The sequence below is a fragment of the Tachypleus tridentatus genome, chromosome 6 (genome assembly GCF_004210375.1).
Source record: "Tachypleus tridentatus isolate NWPU-2018 chromosome 6, ASM421037v1, whole genome shotgun sequence".
In the NCBI taxonomy this organism is placed as follows: Eukaryota; Metazoa; Arthropoda; class Merostomata; order Xiphosura; family Limulidae; genus Tachypleus; species Tachypleus tridentatus.
The window spans coordinates 80,814,973-80,837,281 of NC_134830.1; the positions used below are offsets into that span (position 1 = coordinate 80,814,973).

Genomic DNA, 22,309 nt, shown 5'->3' on the forward strand with positions numbered 1-22,309 from the left:
AAACTTATGGGATGGGCAAAACAATTATACAAACCTTATAAACAAAAGCTGTGAAGCTAAATAAATGAGAATTACTTTTCATTTTTCTTTGCAAGTAACATCAAATAAATGTTTTAAATGACATATTACTAATTTTAAAATATTTCCAAGTAATAAAAATTGCTGAAACAAAATTATAATGGTTATTGTTACTTAAAATTTTAAATTTGATATGCACATGCACTCAACTGAAAGTACAAAAAGGTTAATTGAGAAATATAATGAACAAGCACAATAAGATAAATAATGTGCTAAACTGTTTAGAAAAAACTCATCGAATATTCTCATTACTTCTTCAAACAATAAGTAATGGTTCAAAGGGAATCTCTCCTACTCAATTAAAACATGGAAAGTAGTCATAATATATGAGAAAAATGTACTCAATTCATAATTAAGAATCAATTTTCTTATTTATTTTCATGCTACTAAAATACACAAGTGTAAATACACACTATTATCATACTACATAAATTGTACATTGTTTTCCTTCATTGTTGTTTTATCTCGCTGCATTTTGAAACATTATTCACATATATCTTCAATGGCATACAGTATTATAATGCACACTGAAACTCAAAAGTCTTGTAACCTCAAGTGTCATGCCATTAGACACTGTTGAATTAGCAACTTTAAGACACCTTCAACATAAATTTTCTGTAGACAAAATAATGAATTATAACACATTTTACTGTTAATATTAACTAAAATTCATTTTTACTATACTAACATGTCTTTCTGGTGGTAAGCTGAAACATCATGTCGTTCATCAATATCTCGTGCACCATCTCCACTAAAACTACGAGCAGTTTTCTGTCTTTGCTCCAATTCCCTTGAATAAGAACTATTACTTCTTTGAAAATTTTTTCCTCTCTCACGACGATCTGAATGTCCAAAATTGTGCTTCTCTTCCGCACCCCTAAAATTACAATATAAATTGTTAAATAACAATCTATTACATAATATAACTATAATAAAGTTCCCATTCATGTCTTTATGAAACAGAAATGGCCTCCAAATAGAGAAAACTTTGTGGCAAAAAGATATATCATCTAAAACCACACCCAACAGTCACAAGCTTTAAAAAACAAACCATATTCATACAAACTGAATCAAACTATTCATATCGTACTTTTTGCTTTTACTACCAGCGCTTCATTTCTAATGTTCACATACAAGTCTGCATACCTTCACATTCCTAACATGCATCAATTTACTGTGCCTTATGAACAAAAATATCTGGCATTATTGTACACTTAGCTAAAAATAAAAACATTGAACAAGTACTTGTCACTTGCAAAATTCAACCTACTCATTTGAAAATATACTAGAATAACCATTAAATATATTTGAATATCTTGCTTTTGTGGCAACATGTAATCCACACTACAAATAATATGGTTAATTATAAGGAAAAGGAGTAACATTTTGTTGTTACTCAGTGTCTTGTATTGAAAATAAAACAAAACAAACTACTTACCTAAGAAATGTTTATAACAGTTCCAAATGATATCATACAATATAATAGTTTGTTGAAAATAAAATCACAAAATAAAAAGTAGCTCTGGTTCATACTATTTTCCATAATTATCAACATTACATAATTGGATTAATGACAACTACACAAAGTAATTATGGAAAATTTATTTACAGTAGAAACTACAGTGTAGTAAACATATAAAGTGAGTTGAGAAAAGTAATATTTTAGAAGATGCAATCAAATTCTGGAGGTGTTTCAGAAATGCTAAACTTAATTCACCTAATCTATCCAAAAAAAATAAAATACCACAAATTAGCCCTAAGATCTATCAATATTCATATGAAAGTTTTATCATCATTTTTTAGCAAAAAACAAACTACATTAATTGGTTGTATTTTACAAATAGTTTAGTAACATAAATGAATAGCAGATATAATATTAACATTTTTTCTTTTGCAGTCAGAGATGTTTAAAATGTAAGTTCCTCCACTTCATCCTATTTATAGAGCCAAGTTCAACAGCTTTTTACAAGATTTGTTAAAATTCCTTAACCCCTTAAACAATAAAATATATATTACAGTGGACTGTGATAAATATAGTAAATCTGAATGGAAATGCCAACACTTCCACTGGTGTTAGTTGACAGATAAACAAGTATCTACATATTCACTAAGTACACTAATATATGAGGTGTGAAGTAACAAATAAGTATAAATTAAAAATAACACATTTATACAAGAAAACCAATACATTTTAAGAACCATACATTTTACATCAGACTATTTAAATTTAAATCTTCACACTAAAATGAGATGGAAATAAAATGGAGGGATCAAGATGAATAATAAGGCAAAGAAATGCACACTATCCCAGATTATCAAAGAACAACAACTGTTACTTCTTGCATTTTCAGGAAAAGAACCAATGTCACAAATCACCATACCTGCAGAACATACACAAGTGACTCATAAACCAGCAGAAGGAATAAATTAAAGCAACCACTACACAGTCACATGTGCATAACCATGAATAAAACATCAAGCTATCTGAAAAGAAACTCAACCCCATGGCCAACATAACTATTGGACCAATAAATACGCTTACCAGACGTCCCGATTGAGGGTTTTGTCCTGGTGTCCCATCCAATTTACTATTTTGTCTCGGTTGACACTGAATTGTCTTGGAATGTCCCGGTTTTTGATGAAAAGGCATAAACTCCAAAAAGGATAAATGAAAAATGTCAAAATAGAGTTCTGACCTGGTGTTGACAAAAAATAATTTTGAAGTTTTCATTTTATTAATTGGTGGGTAGGCCCAACATGTGTAGGTGGTTAAGGCATGCAACCCATAATCCAAGGGTCGCAGGTTCGAATCCCTGTCATACCAAAAGTACTCGCCCTTTCAGCTGCATATAAGGTGACTGATGGCTATTGTCTTACATACAGGTGTCAGAGAGTAATTACTTTCAACAGTGAACTGCAAAAAGAATATCTATTCTTGACAAAACGTTGTGGCAAGAAGGACAGACTCAAATCTTGGTAGTGTTCATCTGAGCTGTCTGTTTCACATGGTGGCTGCTCAGACATAAAAGACCATTTAAAACGTACTAAACATGCAGCTAGCCTTTCAGTAGCTGCTCAAAGTTCAAGAGTTAATGTGTTCTTCAAAAAACTGTGCCTGAAGAGAGTGACTTGTTAATAGCGTCGAAAGAAGCAACCTTTGCTTATCACAGTGCTGTCCATAACATTAGCTTTAAAACAGCTGATTGCTTTTCCAAACTGACAGCAAAGTTATTTGAACCAAGGTTCAGTTCTGCCAGAAGAAAGAATGAAAATACTATTTTGAATGCAACTGTTCCTTTAGCAGCAGAGGAATTGGAGAGAGACTTAATGGAGGTCCAATTCATTTTACTTACAGCAGATGCTTCAAACCAAAAAGACACCAAAATTATACCTGTCATGGTGCAATATTTTTGCCAGAGGAAGGGGCAAAAGTAAAACTTTTAGACTTTCAGTCAGTTCCCGGAGTGACATCAGAAATTTTGATGAATTGCTTGGCATCCACTTTAAAAAAACATGATTTATTAAAATAAAATTGTTGCTTATTGTGGTGACAACTGCAATACAAATTTTGGAGGTGTAAAAAGAAAGGGAAAAAACAATGTATATAGTCAGGTGAAAAAGGAACTTGGCAGAAATATTGTGGGTGTTGGTTGTGGTGCTCATATTGTACACAAGTGTCTCCAAACTGCAGTTTATGTCCTTCCTAATAAAGTGGAAAGCTTGGTGGTCAAAATTTACAAGTGTTTCTATATTTACATTGTGCGTGCTACACATCTAAAACAATTCTGTGAGTTTGTAGAAATTGAGTACAAGAAGGTTCTCCAATATGGAAATACGTGATTTCTGTCTTTGTTACTAAATGTTGAGAGAATTCTCCAGATTTATGAAGAACTGAAGTCATATTTTTGTTCACAAGAACAGTGCCCAGTGCTGATAAAGATTTTTTGAGAGTAAATGTGAAGAAATGTATCTATGGTTTGTTCACGGACAACTAGGCTTGTTCAGCAGTGATTTTAGCCATAGAAAAAACAAAAGCAACTGCAAGTGATATTACTGCAGAACTTAATAAGTTGAAAACCAACCTGAAAGAAACACAAAATAATAATTTTATTCCCCTTGGTGCAAAAAACTCAGTGGATACCAGGTAAACTTGATTAGGGCGAAATTTACCAGCTTTTATGATTGCTGCCTGTTTTATGTTGAGCTGTGGGAAAACAGTTTTGGTGGTGAGGAATACTTTGTTTGGATAAACAAGTGTTTTCATGTGCCCTGACATGGAAACAAATTAATGAAAAGCTTGGAAATGCTGCAATCAATGTTGATGATCTGTTTGATAAAGTTGTTCTTGCTAAATCCTTCTGGTCATCAAAATGTGACAAGTGGAAAGCAAAAGAAACAGGTTGTGAAGAAAAACGGGTTGAACTTTTCAACCATTTCACAGATCAAAGTATTTCTGTACCTAGTCTCAGGCAAGTTATGGAGTACTTTTTGTTTACCAGGCACTTCTGCCCCTGTTGAAAGAGTATTTTCAGTGATAAATAGCATTTGGTCTCAAGAAAGAGGTCTAATGAATGAATCAACAGTGAAACGGAATGTTGCAGTGTAAACTCAATATTCATTTGAGTTGCAGTGAGTTCTTTGAAAAAATAAACTAATAAAGATTTTTTGAAATACATTCATTCAAGTAAAAAATATGAATGCTCACAAAAAGTGTTCAGTGAAAAATTAATGAAATTTTGATGTTCCTTGCCTTGCTGAATTTAAATAAATGTTAGAGATATAAACTATCAGTATTCCTTTTTTCTGTGGCCGCATTAAAGCTTAAGGGGAGTTTGGTTATGAAAGCACTTCTTTATTATACCAATGCAGGTACCTATAATAAAAATTGAAAACTGTCCCCATTTGAGGATTGAAAATTATGGTAAGCGTATCAATAAAAAACAAATGGTAACAATTTACCTAGAATGAAGGCAGCAAGAGAGGCCTATTGTAAGATCCCCAAAATAACAAGATCAGATTCAGAAATGAGTAAGTTTTGTTTGACACTACATTAGTAACTTATCACTTTTGAATTCCTGAAAAGATCAATGGCCAATAAAACATGATTTTAAGCATGTGATTTATGACCTATGTATGGATTAGCAACAGAATTATAGCACTTCCATACAGTTGCAAGTAACAAAGTGTGGCTTTTGACACCCTAAACTGGTAAACATTCAACACAGAAAACATCTTAAGAAAATGTACAAGCTCTTTGAAATATAACATTTATCTAGACCTGTGAATGGTGTATTTCCAACGTAAATAACTTTTAGGAGCACTAAAGTTACTGCAGTATATACTTTCATGTTAAAGAAGTTTGAGAATGTATTCACTCATAATTTAAGCTTACTAATACAAATACTTAACATTCCACATTTTTCAACCAGAAGCTAAGTACAATAAACTTTTAAGACTTACCTAAAATTACGATCTTTAACACGGGGAGATGTCTCCTCTTGAAGAATGTGCAAGGTCTTTTCCACTGCGTTGTGTTGAGAGATGACTAGATGCCCTTTTTTGGGCAACAGGTGAATGAGAGGCTCTACGCCTTTCAACAATGTTTTCACGCCTAGCTCCTACTGCTCTGTTATGATAAACACAGCTTATAAAACAATCTATATACTGAAATTATTGAAAAAGGTGTGGAATTCAACAGAATGAGATATGTTGATATTCAAAATCAGCATCAGAAGTAATTCTCTTGGATAAGAATGACCATTTCTAACTACGTTTGATACATGGATGTCACAACATAATTTTCCTTGTACATCATAACTAAACAAAAACAATGACGTACATAAATACAAAAGGTTAATGACGAAATAGGTCTTATAAATCATTTCCTTTTGTTTATCCAAAAATGGCTTGTAAAGTAACTGTAGAAGTATTTTGACAACAAGATACTATTTTTTTTTTCCAGAATGAACTACAATGTTCTTCAACAGTGTGCAGCTTCTTTTTTTTTCAGTTAATGTGTAGCTCTTCAAACATATATGCTTCAAGATAGTAACACAGTACAAAATTTTAAAGTTCTGTAACTTATTCTGTCTCTTGATAACCAGAAGTGCATTTCTACAATATCAAACTTAGTTAATAAAATTCGTTTGAATCAATTTTTAACATATAAAAAATATGTTGCAATATCACAATATGAAGAAACTGAAGTTTTCTACTTGAGCTTGATGTTATTTGATGCTTGGTAGTTGTACTTTTGCCTCAAGAACTTAAACCAACTTTAAAATCCACAGACACCTCAATGTTCTTGCCATGTAAATAATTTTATTTATTATTTTTTTAGAAAAAGGTCCAAATAATTACTTTGTCTCTTCAAGTAATACATATACCTATTGTTGTAAGTTATCCAACTGGAAACCTTCACTTCAAGCTTCTAACTTAATTTATTACCTCTGTTGCTAAATAGGTTGGCTTATCAAATCAGTGAGGTAATAATAAGCAAATCATCAATGCTATGAATTCAACCTTTTAAAGTACTCAGTCCTAAATGTCCATTCATCAGTGATATAAAGCAATCCTTTTCATTATTGATTAACATCTAGAATCCTCTTCAACTTAAAATGCACACATCTGTTTCTCCAATGTTATGATAATTGGTTCTTTGTCTTAGTCTATCAATTATGACAGATTATAACTTCCTACTACATTCACTCTAAATCGTTGATCTATCAATAGTAAGATTACCTCTTCTTTTTAAATTCATCTTCTATTTTCTGATCTGAAGAAAGCATAGATTATACAGGTGTCATCATCTTCTACAAAATTTTCTAAAAATATCTTTTTCTTTACAGAACAATTTCTCTCTCAACAATGCTCTCACTACCTATATTTTTTACTTGTGTCTGGTGTCCTCATAATTCAGCTGGAAGCCTGTGATGATTGTACAATTTACATAAAGTCAAGAGCATGTCTAGTCCATAACATTTATTATTAAACTCCTCAGTCAATCTTTCCATGGTGATTCAGTTATTATATTATGTCCCCAGCAGGTATTTATCAATAATAAGGATAATTCAACAGTCAGTCTTTACCCTACATGTATAACTCAATTATTCAAGCAGTCCTTATGACTTTGGTACTCAAAGAGTTGATCCATGTCTCACATAGGGTGCTTCTTCTTAATGTATGCTGCTAATACTCAAACTGAAAGAATCAGGTGTTCAAGGCTCAAGTACTTAACAGTCAAATTATCATATGACAAAAACAGACCAAAGTGATATTCTCTTATTCACCTCAGGCCACTGCCAATTCAAGAATAAATCATCATCAGAAGCAAAGGCCTCATTTTTCTTTTCAACTTTGTTCCTTACCAGTCTGTCAAGTATAAAACTGAACAACTAATTTTTGATGTGTTCTGCATAAATAAGAGTTTAAGGCAAGCCATAATCTCCTAAATAATCAACAAATGTTCAAAGTAGGTACTCATAATTTATAATTATTACAATTTTAAACAGTTTACTTTATAAGTATTGTAAGGTACCATATGTATGCTGCTGTTCACTTTACAATATAACAACTATAGTTCCACAATCACTGATAATCAAGTGCAAGTTAATAAGACAGTTCATTTTGATTTCTTAGCTCAACCATGTTGTAAATCAAATCTAGCATGTTTTGAGTTATATACTTTTCTCTTGATAAAAAAGTATTGGATAAAACCTAAGACATGGGTTTATATATCTGGAAAACCCATTAGTCTATATTTTTATCACAATTTCAATTTATCAACTTATCTTCCAGGATAATGGTTGTCATTAAACCTAATGAATGCTCTTAACTTTTCCTATAGCACAATAAACATTGTAAATTTGGTCAACAGCAGAGGTATTTTTAGTAACTATTCCCTTATTCCTCAGAAATATACACAGTAACAAAATAAAAACAAAAGAAAGTTATTTTTCCCTGCCTTGGTAAATAAATGAGAAACTCTTGTAACCATTATCTTCATTTTTTTACACAATTACTATCTTTTATATATAACGTCTCATAATTCATAAAACATTCCTATTTTTTGTTTGAAAAAATTCCAAAACTTAATTTTTATTTACACGCACAACCTGTCTAATTCAGTAACTAAAATATTTTCTTATACTATACTATCATGATCCTAAATCAGTCCAGGGGCCAAATTTAATATTGGAATTATTGAAGGGCTCAATTTTAATAGTCATTTGAGACAACTGAATACTTTCTCAGCCAATCAACATAAGCCTTTGTATCTGTTTCTACAACTCTTATGTTGATTGGGCAGTTAATTCAATGACTATAAAATTGAAGGGCTCAATTTTAATAGTCATTTGAGACAACTGAATACTTTCTCAGCCAATCAACATAAGCCTTTGTATCTGTTTCTACAACTCTTATGTATTACTTTCTCTTTTAAACTATCCATGATTAGCCCTGCACCTCTGTCCCTCAAAAGAATGATTACATTTTCTTTACAGATTCACTTCTTCAACTAATATAGGTGCTAATCATGGATAGTTAAAAAGTTATGTTAATTAATTTTATACTCAATTCAAATACCCTTCAATTAATAGTCATTTGAGACAACTGAATACTTTCTCAGCCAATCAACATAAGCCTTTGTATCTGTTTCTACAACTCTTATGTATTACTTTCTCTTTTAAACTATCCATGATTAGCCCTGCACCTATATTAGTTGAAGAAGTGAATCTGTAAAGAGACAACTGAATACTTTCTCAGCCAATCAACATAAGCCTTTGTATCTGTTTCTACAACTCTTATGTATTACTTTCTCTTTTAAACTATCCATGATTAGCCCTGCACCTCTGTCCCTCAAAAGAATGATTACATTTTCTTTACAGATTCACTTCTTCAACTAATATAGGTGTTTTAGAGTAGCAGTGTCCACTAAAGAGGCAATTTTCATTAGGTGCTGCATAAATCACTTGGTTACTTTAGTATATATATTTACTACTCATTTACCAAACTACTTTGGTTTAATATATTCCCTTTCTACCAGCACTTTAGTTTTTCTAATCCTGGAGAAATTCTGTTATCAACATAATTTTAACTGCAGTTTCAGTAAGGCTCTCTTTACCTTAACAAGGTTGTTTTTAAGTCATTTAAAACCATTTCCAATGCTTCAGTTTGTGATAAACAAGGAAAGTACGATGTACAACAACATTTGCCATACATGCATGTGTAATGGCAGACAAAATAATTAAATCAGTTAAACAAAACAAACTGTTGAGTCTCACATCCCTGACCCAAAATAAAATGACAAATTATTATGGATTTAAACACACACATACACAAAAAAAAGAAACATTTTGATTATGGAATTTTAGCTGATTTCCAAAAATACCTTTCAGAATCTGATTCAGCTAATTCAAAAAAACAGTGCAAAGTTTTCTGTACTGAACTGAAATAATGTCAAATGGTCATAGCTTTGGTCACAAATGGTGAAACATTAATGAGTGGTAAGTAAGATGGTCTTGTTTCCAAGCTTAAGTGAAAGAACAAGAAAATGGTGTTGTTTCTTTTATTTCCTATAGCAAGTGCCTTAGTATACTTATAATAAGCAAACTAAACATGTGCTTAAGGCACCAAAAAAGAATAATAATTTTTTTAATAATTTGATATTTCAAAGAAACTATGGAAGTAGTCACCATGGGAAAAATCAAAACTTTGTTAGGCTTCCTTACACTCCACAACACACACTTTCCCCATTTTTGTTCTCTGTGTCAGTTCCACTGTTATATGCATGCAAAGTTTATTGAAACAGGGAAAAAAAATTCAGTCACACTAATCTTCATGACACCCTAGTGAAAGACAGGATAGAATGTATATTTCCAAATACAGATATCACACTATGTATTTTGCTAACATTGATGATTACTAACTCCTCTGCAGAATGCTCTTTTCTTCAGTTGAAAAGAATAAAAACCCTCAAAAAACAACAATGTATCAGGACAAACTTGATTCATTTTTCCTACTGTGTACAGAAGTGGAAATGTTTTGTCAATCCAGCTTTTATGAAATTATCCAATCAGAACACCTAGAAGGAAGCTGTTTAAATTTCAGCATACATCTACGTCTTGTTTTCTTTCAAAACAGTAAAACTGATTTCATGGTTTAGTATTGTTTTTATTGTAAATTACATATACATAGGGCACCATAATCTTTTCACTGCTTGGGACCTATAAAGGTCTTAATCTGATCCTGTAGAGAGGCTACAGAAATAATTGTAGATCTTTTTTTGGAGTGAACAGTAAATTAATCAAAAGTCCAGCAGCAAATGATAGGCCTTCAATTATCAGAAGAAAAGCACAAATTCATAAGTGAAAAAAAAACTTGTCAAAGACCATCCAGTCACAATGCTACTCATAAGACATTTGAGGATATGTTTTCTTACTTCAAACTCTTGAGGATGGAAAAACATATGCACTTTCATAGGGACTACTTCAAAAGACTGGCATGAAGTTTGTTTAGTCAGAGTATATTCTACATCAGATTTTCCCATCTTCTTTATGATGTTTCATAAAGAGATATCAACTTTTTCTCTGCTAATCCTACAATACAGCACCTGGTGGCAAACACTGAATAAGTGAAATTTCTTGGTCAGAGTCTGTGAATAAAATCTTGGAGAATTTCCTTGCAGAATATGTTGTTGCCATTATTGTAAATACTGATAACAGAATAAAGACAATGTACCAGTAATTTCTGCTTTTCACAAGATCAATCTTCGAAAAATCCCAGAGAAAGATATTCCAGACTTCCATGTTCAAATACTTGCAATTCACTTTTATGATGAGTCAGAAGTTCAAGAATAAGAATAACAGGACAACTAATTGAAAGCTAAGTGCTGAAGGTTTAAATACAAAATCTTTTAATGAAAAAACATTGTTCTTACTGAAATGATCAAGAAGGGCTCTGAGACACAAACAGAGAAGTGCCTCTAACTCCTTAAAGTTTTGTGTTCATACTCTCATTTCTATCCTGAGGTTGTAAAGCTAGCTGAAATTTGTCTATCTGCATGTACCTCTAATGCCCTGATAAAAGTCCTTGATTCACATTTCCAAAACTGGTCATTCTTCACACAGAGAAGAGGCTAGTGTAGTTTGAATCATGCTGTCAAGCAGTGATTTACCTTAAGAAGCAAATGAAGTGGTAGGTATCCTACTAACATTACATGAAAAAAGTCAAAACCTCAGGAGGACATGACAAGTCATTCTGTACCCCAGACACATGATGCACTCTGTATCTTGTTCAACTAACTGCAGAGTCATCTCTTGCAATAAAACTTGTTGTAACAGACACGAGATGTGAATATTTGTCCGAGTCAGGCCCTTTTCAGATTGAGAGAGCACTAACATTTTGTTTAGAATTTTATCAGATGTTACAAATGGACAGTAAAGTTATTATGAAAATATTCTTTTACTTGCCATTTCATACATTATTATTTTGGAATAAATCCTAACTAAATGCTCAACTAATTCAGTCTTGAAACAGTTACTCTTGAACTTGCAAACAGAAACAGATTTTAAGTTAGAATGAAAGTCTCAGTTCCACTTTTACAGACAGAAATTGTAACTTTGTTTCACATCTTTAAAGAAAGACCAAAAAAGCAGCAGCTACTAATTTGTTTAGAACACTCCTCATGCAAATAAAGATGAAATATGCAAAAATATAATTTAAATTCAAGTAAATTTTACCTTTTTATGAACAAGTTTCTGTTCGTAATATTGTTAACAAAAAAAAAAAGAAGTCCAGTAATACAGGATACAGGGTTTCATAAAAATCTTGATTTTCAAAAACATTTAGTAGGCCATTCTCCTAGGCCCCTTGGGGAATTATAATGTTATGCATGATGACAGACAGACCTTCAGCTAAAGCATTACCTCATACCAACGGGGTTACCTTCCTACTTTGGTTGTACCAACTACCTACTCTGAAAAGATAATAAAATCCGAGAAGAGGCAAGACATTTTGATTAATACAATATTTGCTTTTCTTCTTCAGCTGTTGCTGACATGTCAGTACTATCAGAGTAAAGTACATATGAAACTCAATAAAACTCACGTTAAATAGAAAATAATTTGGAGTTACTTTTGGTTTATCTCTTCCCCAACTTTATTTTCTCTGTTCCCAAGATGAGCACGTACTTCATTCAAACTGATTGCTAAAATTTAGTTTACAAACTAAGATAAGTAAGAATTTATCCATTGAGTTCCTACAAGTTACCCAAGTATGTGTAAACTTAACCTTGCAACCTGGCAGGTATCTGCTGAAAGGTTCAGACTTCAATCCTTGAAACAGGTTGTTGCTTAATTTGGTAAATGAACCTATATACTGCTAACAGAAACTAACATGCAATTTCCCTTTTCCAATTTAGCATTCATCAACTGGATACTGAATGTTATAATGTGAGCTTGATCCACTGACCCAATTGCTTAGTCTAAAACAGTGGTTCTCAACCTGCGGCCTGCAGATCACTTTCCAATGATGACATCCTAATATAACTCAAATAATCAAAAATAAAAAATATGCACTGTATATAACATGTACATGTAGGCTACTCACTGTGGTATGTGTGTGTGTGTGTGCAGATAATAATCTAAACCTTCAAGTAAGATGAATAGCAATTACTTTTAATATCTCTATGATGCTTCGCGTTTGCGATTTGCCTCGGCCTTTGTTTACGCTTTCCTAGCCATTGCCTTGACCCATATGCAATGAAACTTAACTTTGACTCGATACCGCGTCGACAATAGTGACGATATCTCTCCAACGTTTCTACCGCGTCGCCAACAGCAACGAGCTTTCCTCCGATCACGTTCGTTCTGGTTTCACCGCCCATTGCGCCCGCTCCTGCGTGTATTCGCCATGACTCATCTTCTCTCCATTGTTTCCTCTAAGACGCTGATTAGCTGTTCGAGTTCGTGACGCACTATTGTTGTGACCTACTTCTCACTTCTCCCCGTTTGTCGGCTACGGCTGTCGCGAATCTCGTGTTCCGAAGGGCTTGAATTAGGTGAGGTGGTAGTCATAGGAACAATATACAGTGAACGCTAAGGCGTGTCGCTTGAAAATTTGTTATTTGTAAAAGACCTCATTAAGATGAACACGCCGCTGCCGAAGAAAGCCCGCACTGTTTCAGACGAGAATCGCCGTTTCAACACCGAGTGGGAATTAGATTTTTTCTTCATAGAAAAAGAAGGAAGATGTTGTTGTCTTCTGTGCAATAAAATCATAACTGTGATGAAGCGATCTAACTTAGAACGCCACTGTCGTTCGCTTCACTCCTCAAGCCTGGATAAATACAAGGAACATGCACGTGAGGCCAAACTCGAATCCCTGAAAAGGAACTATCGAACTCAAACAAACATATTCACAAGAATTGTAAACGAATCACGGGATGTAACTCTGACGTCCTACAAGCTTAGTCATCTGTTGGCAAGTCGCATGAGACCGTACACCGATGGTGAGATCCTGAAACAAGGCATTCTTCTATTCACTGAAAACTGCTGCCCGACTTCAACTCAAAAGGCAACGAAACTGCAGCTGAGCAACGACACAGTGACCAGACGGGTTGAGTGCATTTCAAACGACCTACGAGAACAATTGATGAGTGAATCAAAAAATTTCGTTTGCTATTCGATTGCCCTTGACGGTACGAAAGACATTGCCGACATCGAGCAGCTCGCTTTTTTCATTCACGGAGTTAAGCCTGATTTTACCATCACCGATGAACTTCTTTCTATTCGCTCTCTTCATGGTTCGACTAAGGGTGCTGAGATCTTCCAACAGATGATGACTGTCCTCAAGGATGCGGAGCTTGATCCAGCGAAGTTAGTCGGCGTAGCAACCGATGGTGCTCCTTCTATGCTTGGCCTCGGTGAGGGGCTGCAAGGTCACATTACAAGATGGCGTCAGGCCGAGGAACTGAAACCTGTTGTATGGCACCACTGTATCGTTCACCAAGAAAACTTAGTTGCAAAATCGCTGAAATTTAAGCATGTTACGGACATAGTTTTCTCGACCGTGAACTGGATCCGTGCGAATGCGCTTAATCATCGCCAGTTTAAGCAGTTTCTTGTTGATATCAACGCAGACTACGGCGACGTCATCATTTTCACGGCAGTGGGCTGGCTGAGCCGATCATCTGTCATAAAAAGATTCCATGCTTTACTCCCAGAAATACGGACTTTCCTCCAGGAAAAAGGTGAGGATGTTCCTCAGCTCAACGACAATCAGTGGCTTCAAGATCTCGCTTTTTTTGTTGACATAACAGGTCACTTGGCGCATCTTAAACTGCAACTTCAAGGAAAGGATAAAATGAGTCACGAGTTGTTTGCCACTTTTACTGCATTTACATCGAAGTTAGAGCTGTGGATATCTCAGCTTCAGCGCGGCAGTACTCTTCATTTTCCGACTTTGGCTGAATTTAGTGCTTCGTTGTTTTCATATACAGAAGTACTTGTGGATCTCAAGGTTGAATTCGATCATCGATTCAAGGATTTCAAGACATCAATAGAGGAACTGCATTTTTTCTTCACACCTTTTCAATGCAACCCCAGTGATGCACCCGCACAATACCAGCTAGAGCTGATTGACCTGCAGGCAGATATTTCGCTCAAGACTGCCTTCCATGGAAATTCTCTCATCGATTTTTGGCGACGCATGCCTCAAAAAACTTTTCCTCAGCTCCTTGAAAATGCTTACCGTCAGGCGTGCATATTCGGATCAACATATACTTGCGAGATGGTTTTCTCGAAATTAATTCGCATAAAATCGAAATTCCGCAGTCGTCTTACTGACAGTCACATGACCCAGCTCCTTCAAGTCGCTTCAACAACAATGACTCCTCGTTTTGATTCCTTGGTGGACTCGCAGAAACAATTCCAACAGTCACATTGACTAATTCACAAAGACTTGCAGGTTCATGGTTGGGTGTTTAAATTTTATTTTTGGTTTGAATAGCTTCGAGTGTGCTGGATATGACTTGGAATATTTTTGTATATATTTTCAATAAATCCATTGTCTGTCTGGTCATACTGACATTTTACTTATTTACACCTCTTAAAATAATTATTACTTATAATTTGTATCGGTATACAACTTAATAACATACTAACGTGGACCAAAGTGAAACGATATTCAGCGTTTTTTCTTTGGCTTCCTCCGCACAAGAAATAATTCATAACATACGTTGCAATGCAACTAAAAGTGTAATAGGAGGTAACCACTCTAATAATCGAACCATTCAATCAGATGTAAAAGGACGGCATCAATTTATCAGAGAATTTACTATAATTTAGTGACTTGCGGCCCGCGAGTCCAGATCGGGTCATCATGTGGCCCGCTGACAAAAAAAGGTTGAGAACCACTGGACTCTAAACAGCTTAGTCTTCGTACAAACAATAATGAGTCAAGGTCATGTACAAAATGACATATTAAGGTTTTTCATATAAAATTGGAAATGAAGCTGAAGAATCTGGCAAGATTGAAGCAATAAGATACTTTTTAGTGCTCAGGTTTATTATTGCACTATTTAAACTTTTCATTTACATGCTGAATATAAATACCAAAATTATTATAAGTCTAGTTAGCCTATCTGAAGCTATAACTCAGAATTTCTGAGTTGTAATTCAAAATAAGTTTCTTGTTTGTCTGTCTTCTCAGAGAAACTTTGAAACATTTGGGTTCTGAACAATGTTTTTCCAATAATTTGAAGCCTAGCAGGCTGACAGTTTATCTTACAGCAACTTTGGTTTCTCAAAGGTAGGTACAAATGTGAGAAACTATTAGCAGCCTATATAAAAATTAAGCAAAGCTTAAGATATTATATTACTTATTTTCATGTATTCATTGCTGCATAAATTGTGTGAAGCAAAAATAATGTTCTTGGTTTGAATGTCAGATGCATCTTTTTAAATAATTTTTATAGGTTCATAACAGTAATTCCTGGATAAAAGTGTAACACAATTTTGGACTAAATCAGTTTAACTTTCATCCTATTTAAAAGATGGCAGATGCACCCGAATTAAGATTACTGAACTTCTCCAACCAAACAACTCTATTGGTCCAAACTGTCTGACACATTCCAATTCAGCATTGAGCAATTTGTCAATCAGGCTACTTGAGCTGGAGGTTACAATAAAGTGAGGATGTCATAAGATGCCTTAAATTATGAATTAATCTTGCACTTCCCCCATCTCAGGCAAATACAATCTACATTTTTAAAGAAGCTGGATATGCCACTTTCTGCGGCTTACATCTAAAAAGTGTGTCCTGCAAGTGCTCCTTGGCACTTGGCAACTCCACTAGGAAAGATGAATATCAAAGACTTGGTTCACTTGTCCTAAAACCCTTTGCAGTATGAAAGGATGAAAATGAAGTATTTACTTCTCACAGTCAAGCAGAGACAAGAATATGTAGTTGGATAAAAACTTTCTAGATGTTTAGAAATCCAAACAGGGCAATATATTGAATAATTTATAACAGGAAAATGAAGGCCACAGAAAACTGCCAGAGATTCATAACTATTTTTGTGACAGACAACAACTGGAACTGTGGGACACAAACGTCTTTAGTGCTCTTATGCTTTTTCTATTGCAAAGATCCAGTCATCAATGATGGAAACTTCAAAAGCCATCTTACAAATGAGAGCAAGATGTGGAGATAAGAACTTCAAGAAACACTATAAACAGATTCCTGCTAATGCAGTGTATATTTCCATGTTCTTCAAAACTAGCTAATATCCATTTGTGAAAAAAAAAAAAAAAAAATTCTCTCTCTTCTTGCTGGTTAAACATCAAATATAACAAATATCAAGTACTTATTTAGTTATATTCAATAAATATTGGGACTTTGCATGAAGACTTTCTGGGATTTATTCCTATCTTCGTCTTGATTAAAAAAGGGTCTTGCTTCATCAATATTAATGACCTTAGAAAATCTGAAACTACAAATGAACAAGATAGTGGGTCAGGCATATGACAGAAGAGCTGCTATGAGTGGTGAGTTCAGAGGAGGACAAATAGTAATGCAAAACAAATTCTCTAAACCTCTCTATATTCCTTTCAAGGATAACACTTTGAACTTTGCAGTCACTTCACTTTGTTCTATATCAGTAATGAGACGCTGTTTTGGAACTAATGTCTCTTATCTGTAACTTCTTTAGATCTTCTCCATCCTGGACTCAGATTATGAAAAGGTACATACGACAGTCTATATCAGATTCAAGAAAGATCAATCTAATGTTTCTATACAAAACCTCTAAGTAAAGCAACACAATGCTGTCAACTGCCTCATTAGAATTTATGAGCCAATTCTAGCCACTTTGGAGAGTCTGGAACAAGAGAATATCAGTGCAGCAAAGCATGTCAGTTATACACCTCAATGCAGAAAAGTCAATTTAGTGTCAATCTGTCTCTTTCAAAAAGAGTTGTTTGGCCTCACTCCACCTTAGCACAAAGCATTAATTGTGACTAGGTAAAGGCTTATGATTGATATTATTTTGAGCACATTTGAGAATCTTACACATTAGACCAAAATATCTTTCAAGTTTCTAATCACCAAGATTGAGCATTCTGACAAAGAAATGGATTTGACAGAGCAAGTATTGTTGTCAAGATTTGGCCAACAACATTCTGCAGTAGGGAAATACTCCTTAATGTTATTTATATTCCTTTTCTTTATTACTTCTTGATGAAGCTGAAGGCTTGAACCTGAATATACTAATACTCCTGAGCTTGAATAAACACAAGTTTTCAGTGGTCGATGTTTACTGGAGCATTGGTCTTTATGGTGAACTGCTGGTACAGACTGATACATTTAAACAGGAAGTTTTCGTTGAAGAAACAGCACAGTTGAATAACACCTGAAATGTACAATGCTTATTTCTTCCCTAATGTAACTGGTTACTGTTGGTTGGTGTTACATTGTCAATATTCAAAACAACACCAGGAAGAACATTTTCCTTGTTAAAGTGATTGAAAACATGGCTGAGATATGCAACTAGCAAGAAATGTCTGATGGGGTTGGTGTTGCTGTCCATATAGAAATTGACAGTGATTAAGCTAAAGCAACTGACTATTTTGTAGTTGCAAAATCACATCACATGGTTTTTGAGCTGTAACATACTTTCCCAGTAAGATTCTTGTATAGGTTATAAAACTTTTTTTTTTTTTCACTTAAATGACTGAATTCCAAAACATTGTTCAACCAGCACATATTCAGAACATCTAATTACTTGATCTCCATAATTACATATAAATTAGTGATGGTTCATATTTATGGTGTCTATTACATAACCCTTAAATATTCATCATGAATCAATTCCAACTGTGATGGAAGGTCTCATAGTTCATGCAGCAGTCTTCAAAAGTGATTAAGGGCACCAAAAATATCCTTGTTAGGTTAAAAGATTTGCAAGAATAGAATAGTTTCAGAATTATTATAATATTTTCAGGGTCTTCAGATGTCATAAGCACAGTAATACTGCACTTAACAAAAAGATGATGATTTAGAATCCCTTCTTAAATCTTCCTGTGTGTTTTATAACGTGACATTAACCTTAAATAACTTTGGCTCATTTGACAGAAGCTTTAATTTTACACAATATCTGTAATATCTCATTCATGATTTGGTTAATGTTTTTATCCTTTGAAAAGTCTCTTGCATGATCTTGATCACTTATATTCTTCACATAACTTCAAAGCTTGAACCTGATCCATTATTGTATACATTTATTTTTAAGAAGTTATTTTAAAAACTTCCTTCATTTATAGGCCCCATTCTCTCTCTAAAATTCTTATGTAAAACATTCATTAATCATCTTCTCTGTTCAGTTGAAATTTTGATGTTCAATCACAGATCATTTTCATTAGATAAATGACAGTAATTTTTATCTAGTTCTACTCTTTCTGAACTTTAACTTTCTATTATAAGTTCTTCTGGTCCTTGTATTTCCAGAATGACTTTCATCAGTACTGTTTACATCAATATGCCATTCCTGTTTTAGTAGACAATTATTTACTGCAGTTTCTTGTTTAATCCTGTTCCCCCAAAAATCCTTTGCTGTGGTAGTTTTCTCTTCTATTAATTATTCATTTCGTATCAATAAATCTAGTTTGCATTTTAGCTGCAAACTCTAAAATTTATTATTTACTTACATTGTCAATGCTCTTGTATTTTTTGCAGTTATTTCTTACATATTTAATGTATTTTGAAAAAATCCTTTTTTTTCCTATAAAATCATTGTAACCCTCTTTTCCACACTGAATCGCAGTGTATGAATAAGTCATCTTGGATTCTAATTAGTATAGTAGCTATACTTACACATCAGCAAGTTTATGAAAAATAATGCACTCCAATGCTTTCTCATTCATTCACTTGTTTTTACATAGTACTTTTCAAATAATAGCTTATGAAGAAATTCTGACTGATGTGAAATGTCTGTGCTTTGTTTTCAGGCATCAACATTTGTCCAATATTCAATGAAGGCATTTCTACATAACGTTTCATGATATTACATATAAAAAACAGATTAACACAAACTTAATGCATAAACAGAACTCACTGCTATGACAAACTGTGCACCAGAGTTACACATAAACATACAACTGAGCAAAAGCATAACAGCAGATATAATGATGTTACTGTTTTCTATTCTACGTTTCCCATCTCCTTGAATGATGTTTGAAATAACTTCAACTCGAGTTTCTCAGTGACAGTGAGACAACCTTACCATTCACATTTACACATATCTCTTAAGCTTAAATAATGAAATCACGACTTCTATAAAGTATTATTGTTTTGACCACTGTGGCATTTTCCTAGTAGTTGTATTCAATTCTTCTTACGTCAAGTAAAATTACTATTTTTACCACATTTTGTTGTTGTTTTTAAAGTTCTTTAACTTCTTAGAGGCACTGTCAAATAACTTACTTTATTTCAACCATTGTAGAAAGCAGTTCAAGAACACTGAATAATCATAATTGGTATGCATGGAATTTCCAGAGATACAAAACAGCAGGTAAAGTCATACATCCAACTTTTAGTGTAAATGTAGAAAGGTATATGTGACCAAACTTTACCAATACCTTTTGCATACTGAGGCATTACTTTCACCTTTGACATTCTATATTTGACATACTTAATCAGTATGTTTTAAAACATGAAATATCAGTTTTTTTCTTTGTTTTTGGATCATCAATTACTATACAGCATGTGCTCAAGCTTACTTTCATCTTCAACTGTAAGAAAGCAGAAAGTAGCAGATTACATGTTATTCAGGAAAAGGAAAAATAAAGCATGTGAAAACCACTTTAGATGAAGAAAAAAATCATCTTAAAACCCAGTGATGAAATCAATCCACGAGTAAAATAATTTCTTGATACATGTGAATGGAGTGGCTTTATTTCAACTATACCTGTCCAAAGTAGGTCCTGAAAGTTTACCAGCTGAGCCAGAATAATGGGGACTGAATGAACGTCTTTTTGGGCTTGGCCTAGATCTAGAAGCATCAGGATGTTTTCTTTTCAAAGGAGACCTAGATCTAGGGCCAGAAGGTCTTGGCCTATTTTCTGTAGGTCTGAAAAAAATCATAATAAAATTATAATCATAGTTCTACATTTAAATAAAATACGATTTAATTGCATCTGATTAAAATCTGATGTAAAATATAATATAGTATATAACTCTCAGAATGTTTACTTTAGAAACTTATTATATTAAGACATGTTCCTCTCTATATGTCCTCAGCTTCTACATGATTATAATCCAGGGACACTTATTTTACAAATAATTAAAGTTCAGTACTTTTGTCAATAGAGCACATAGGAAAATATATATCTTATGTTGAAAACTAATGACTCATCCAGTTTTACATGTTATGTCTATTTTTAACTATAAGTAAAACTGAACTGTGTATACTTTATGCCATGAAATCAGTACCTAATTATACCAATATTTAGTGAAACTTGTTTCAAACCTAGATTCATTGCTAAGTTCCTTTTTTTTTTACCTACTTGATTCTACATTTTAAGCTAGGCTTTAAAACATTTAAAGTAAACCTTCTTTTATATTGGGTTGAGGAATAATTCGTGAGCATTTTTTCAAGTTAAAAAAATATATTCATAAATGAAACACTTTTGCAAAATATTTCATGTCATTTGGTAGATAATTTTTTGCTCTAATAGATGGTGTGTTTGATTTTCATATGTCTTTAATTTTTGCTTTCATTTTCAGCTCATTAAATGGAATGTCAAGTGGACAAAATTGAGCATTTTTGACACCATCTGCTTTTCGCATTTAATTTCTTGCAATTTCGTTTAAAACAATGCATACTATATACCTAGGTATTACATGAAATAAAGTATCATAATAAATTTTTTGGGTGTAATGTGTTCATGCATTGAAGTATTGTATAGTCTTGCATGTAATGCTTGAATGAAATTATTTAAAAACGCTCACGAATTATTCCTCAACCTAATATTTAAATACAGAATTAATCTTTTGTGTACACTTCAAATACTCTTAACTGTACAGCATACAAAAAAAAGTTCAATACAATTTTCAACAATTAAATTAAACTCTTATGTTACCTTTACAATTCAAAATGATTGCTGGTGCTCAACATTAATAATTTCAGAAGTAGCATGGAAACAAACAAATGCAGCAAAATAAAACAATCATCCTGCTTTACAAAACATTAAAACTAAAAGAATTTACCAGAAAATGTAACATTAGAATTTTACCAAAAGACTATCCATTTTCACTTTTGCTGTTATAACATACAAGCAAAAGACTTTAAGAGATACACAAAATTAATGCTAAATGTTGCTTGAACTGGAATAAATAGAAAATGTGCAAGCATACATGAAAAACATGTTTCTAGGACTCAGTACCTATATTAATTCTTTCCATATAGCAGGCAAAAAGTGTTCATCTCATAAACTGGTTGCTTTCAAAATGTTATTAAACAATTTTAGTATTAATGTATGACAATAAACCAAGTTTAAAAATGTATTTGTAATTCAAAATTTTATATTACCTATGATTTAAATTGTTAATTTCAAAAGTAAATAAAAATAATAAAATTCAGCAGAACACTATAGTTGAGAAGAATTACATTGTTTGGCATCAGCAGACGTGTTTCTCTTAATAGAAATGGAACTTTTTAAACCAATTTATAGCTCGT

The 22,309-nt window shown here is 33.2% G+C and overlaps 1 protein-coding gene across 4 annotated transcripts in view; it reads right to left on the minus strand.

Moving 5' to 3' along the window:
* LOC143252903 (uncharacterized) overlaps positions 1-22,309 on the minus strand; it is a 92,727-nt gene that overhangs the window by 32,622 nt on the left and 37,796 nt on the right. For all 4 annotated transcript variants that reach the window (XM_076505730.1, XM_076505732.1, XM_076505729.1 and 1 more), the window contains 2 exons: positions 20,540-20,701; positions 767-955 (listed from right to left, as the gene is read on the minus strand). In XM_076505730.1, the coding sequence (XP_076361845.1) occupies positions 767-955; positions 20,540-20,701 (351 nt within the window). The remainder of the gene's footprint in view (positions 1-766; positions 956-20,539; positions 20,702-22,309) is intronic.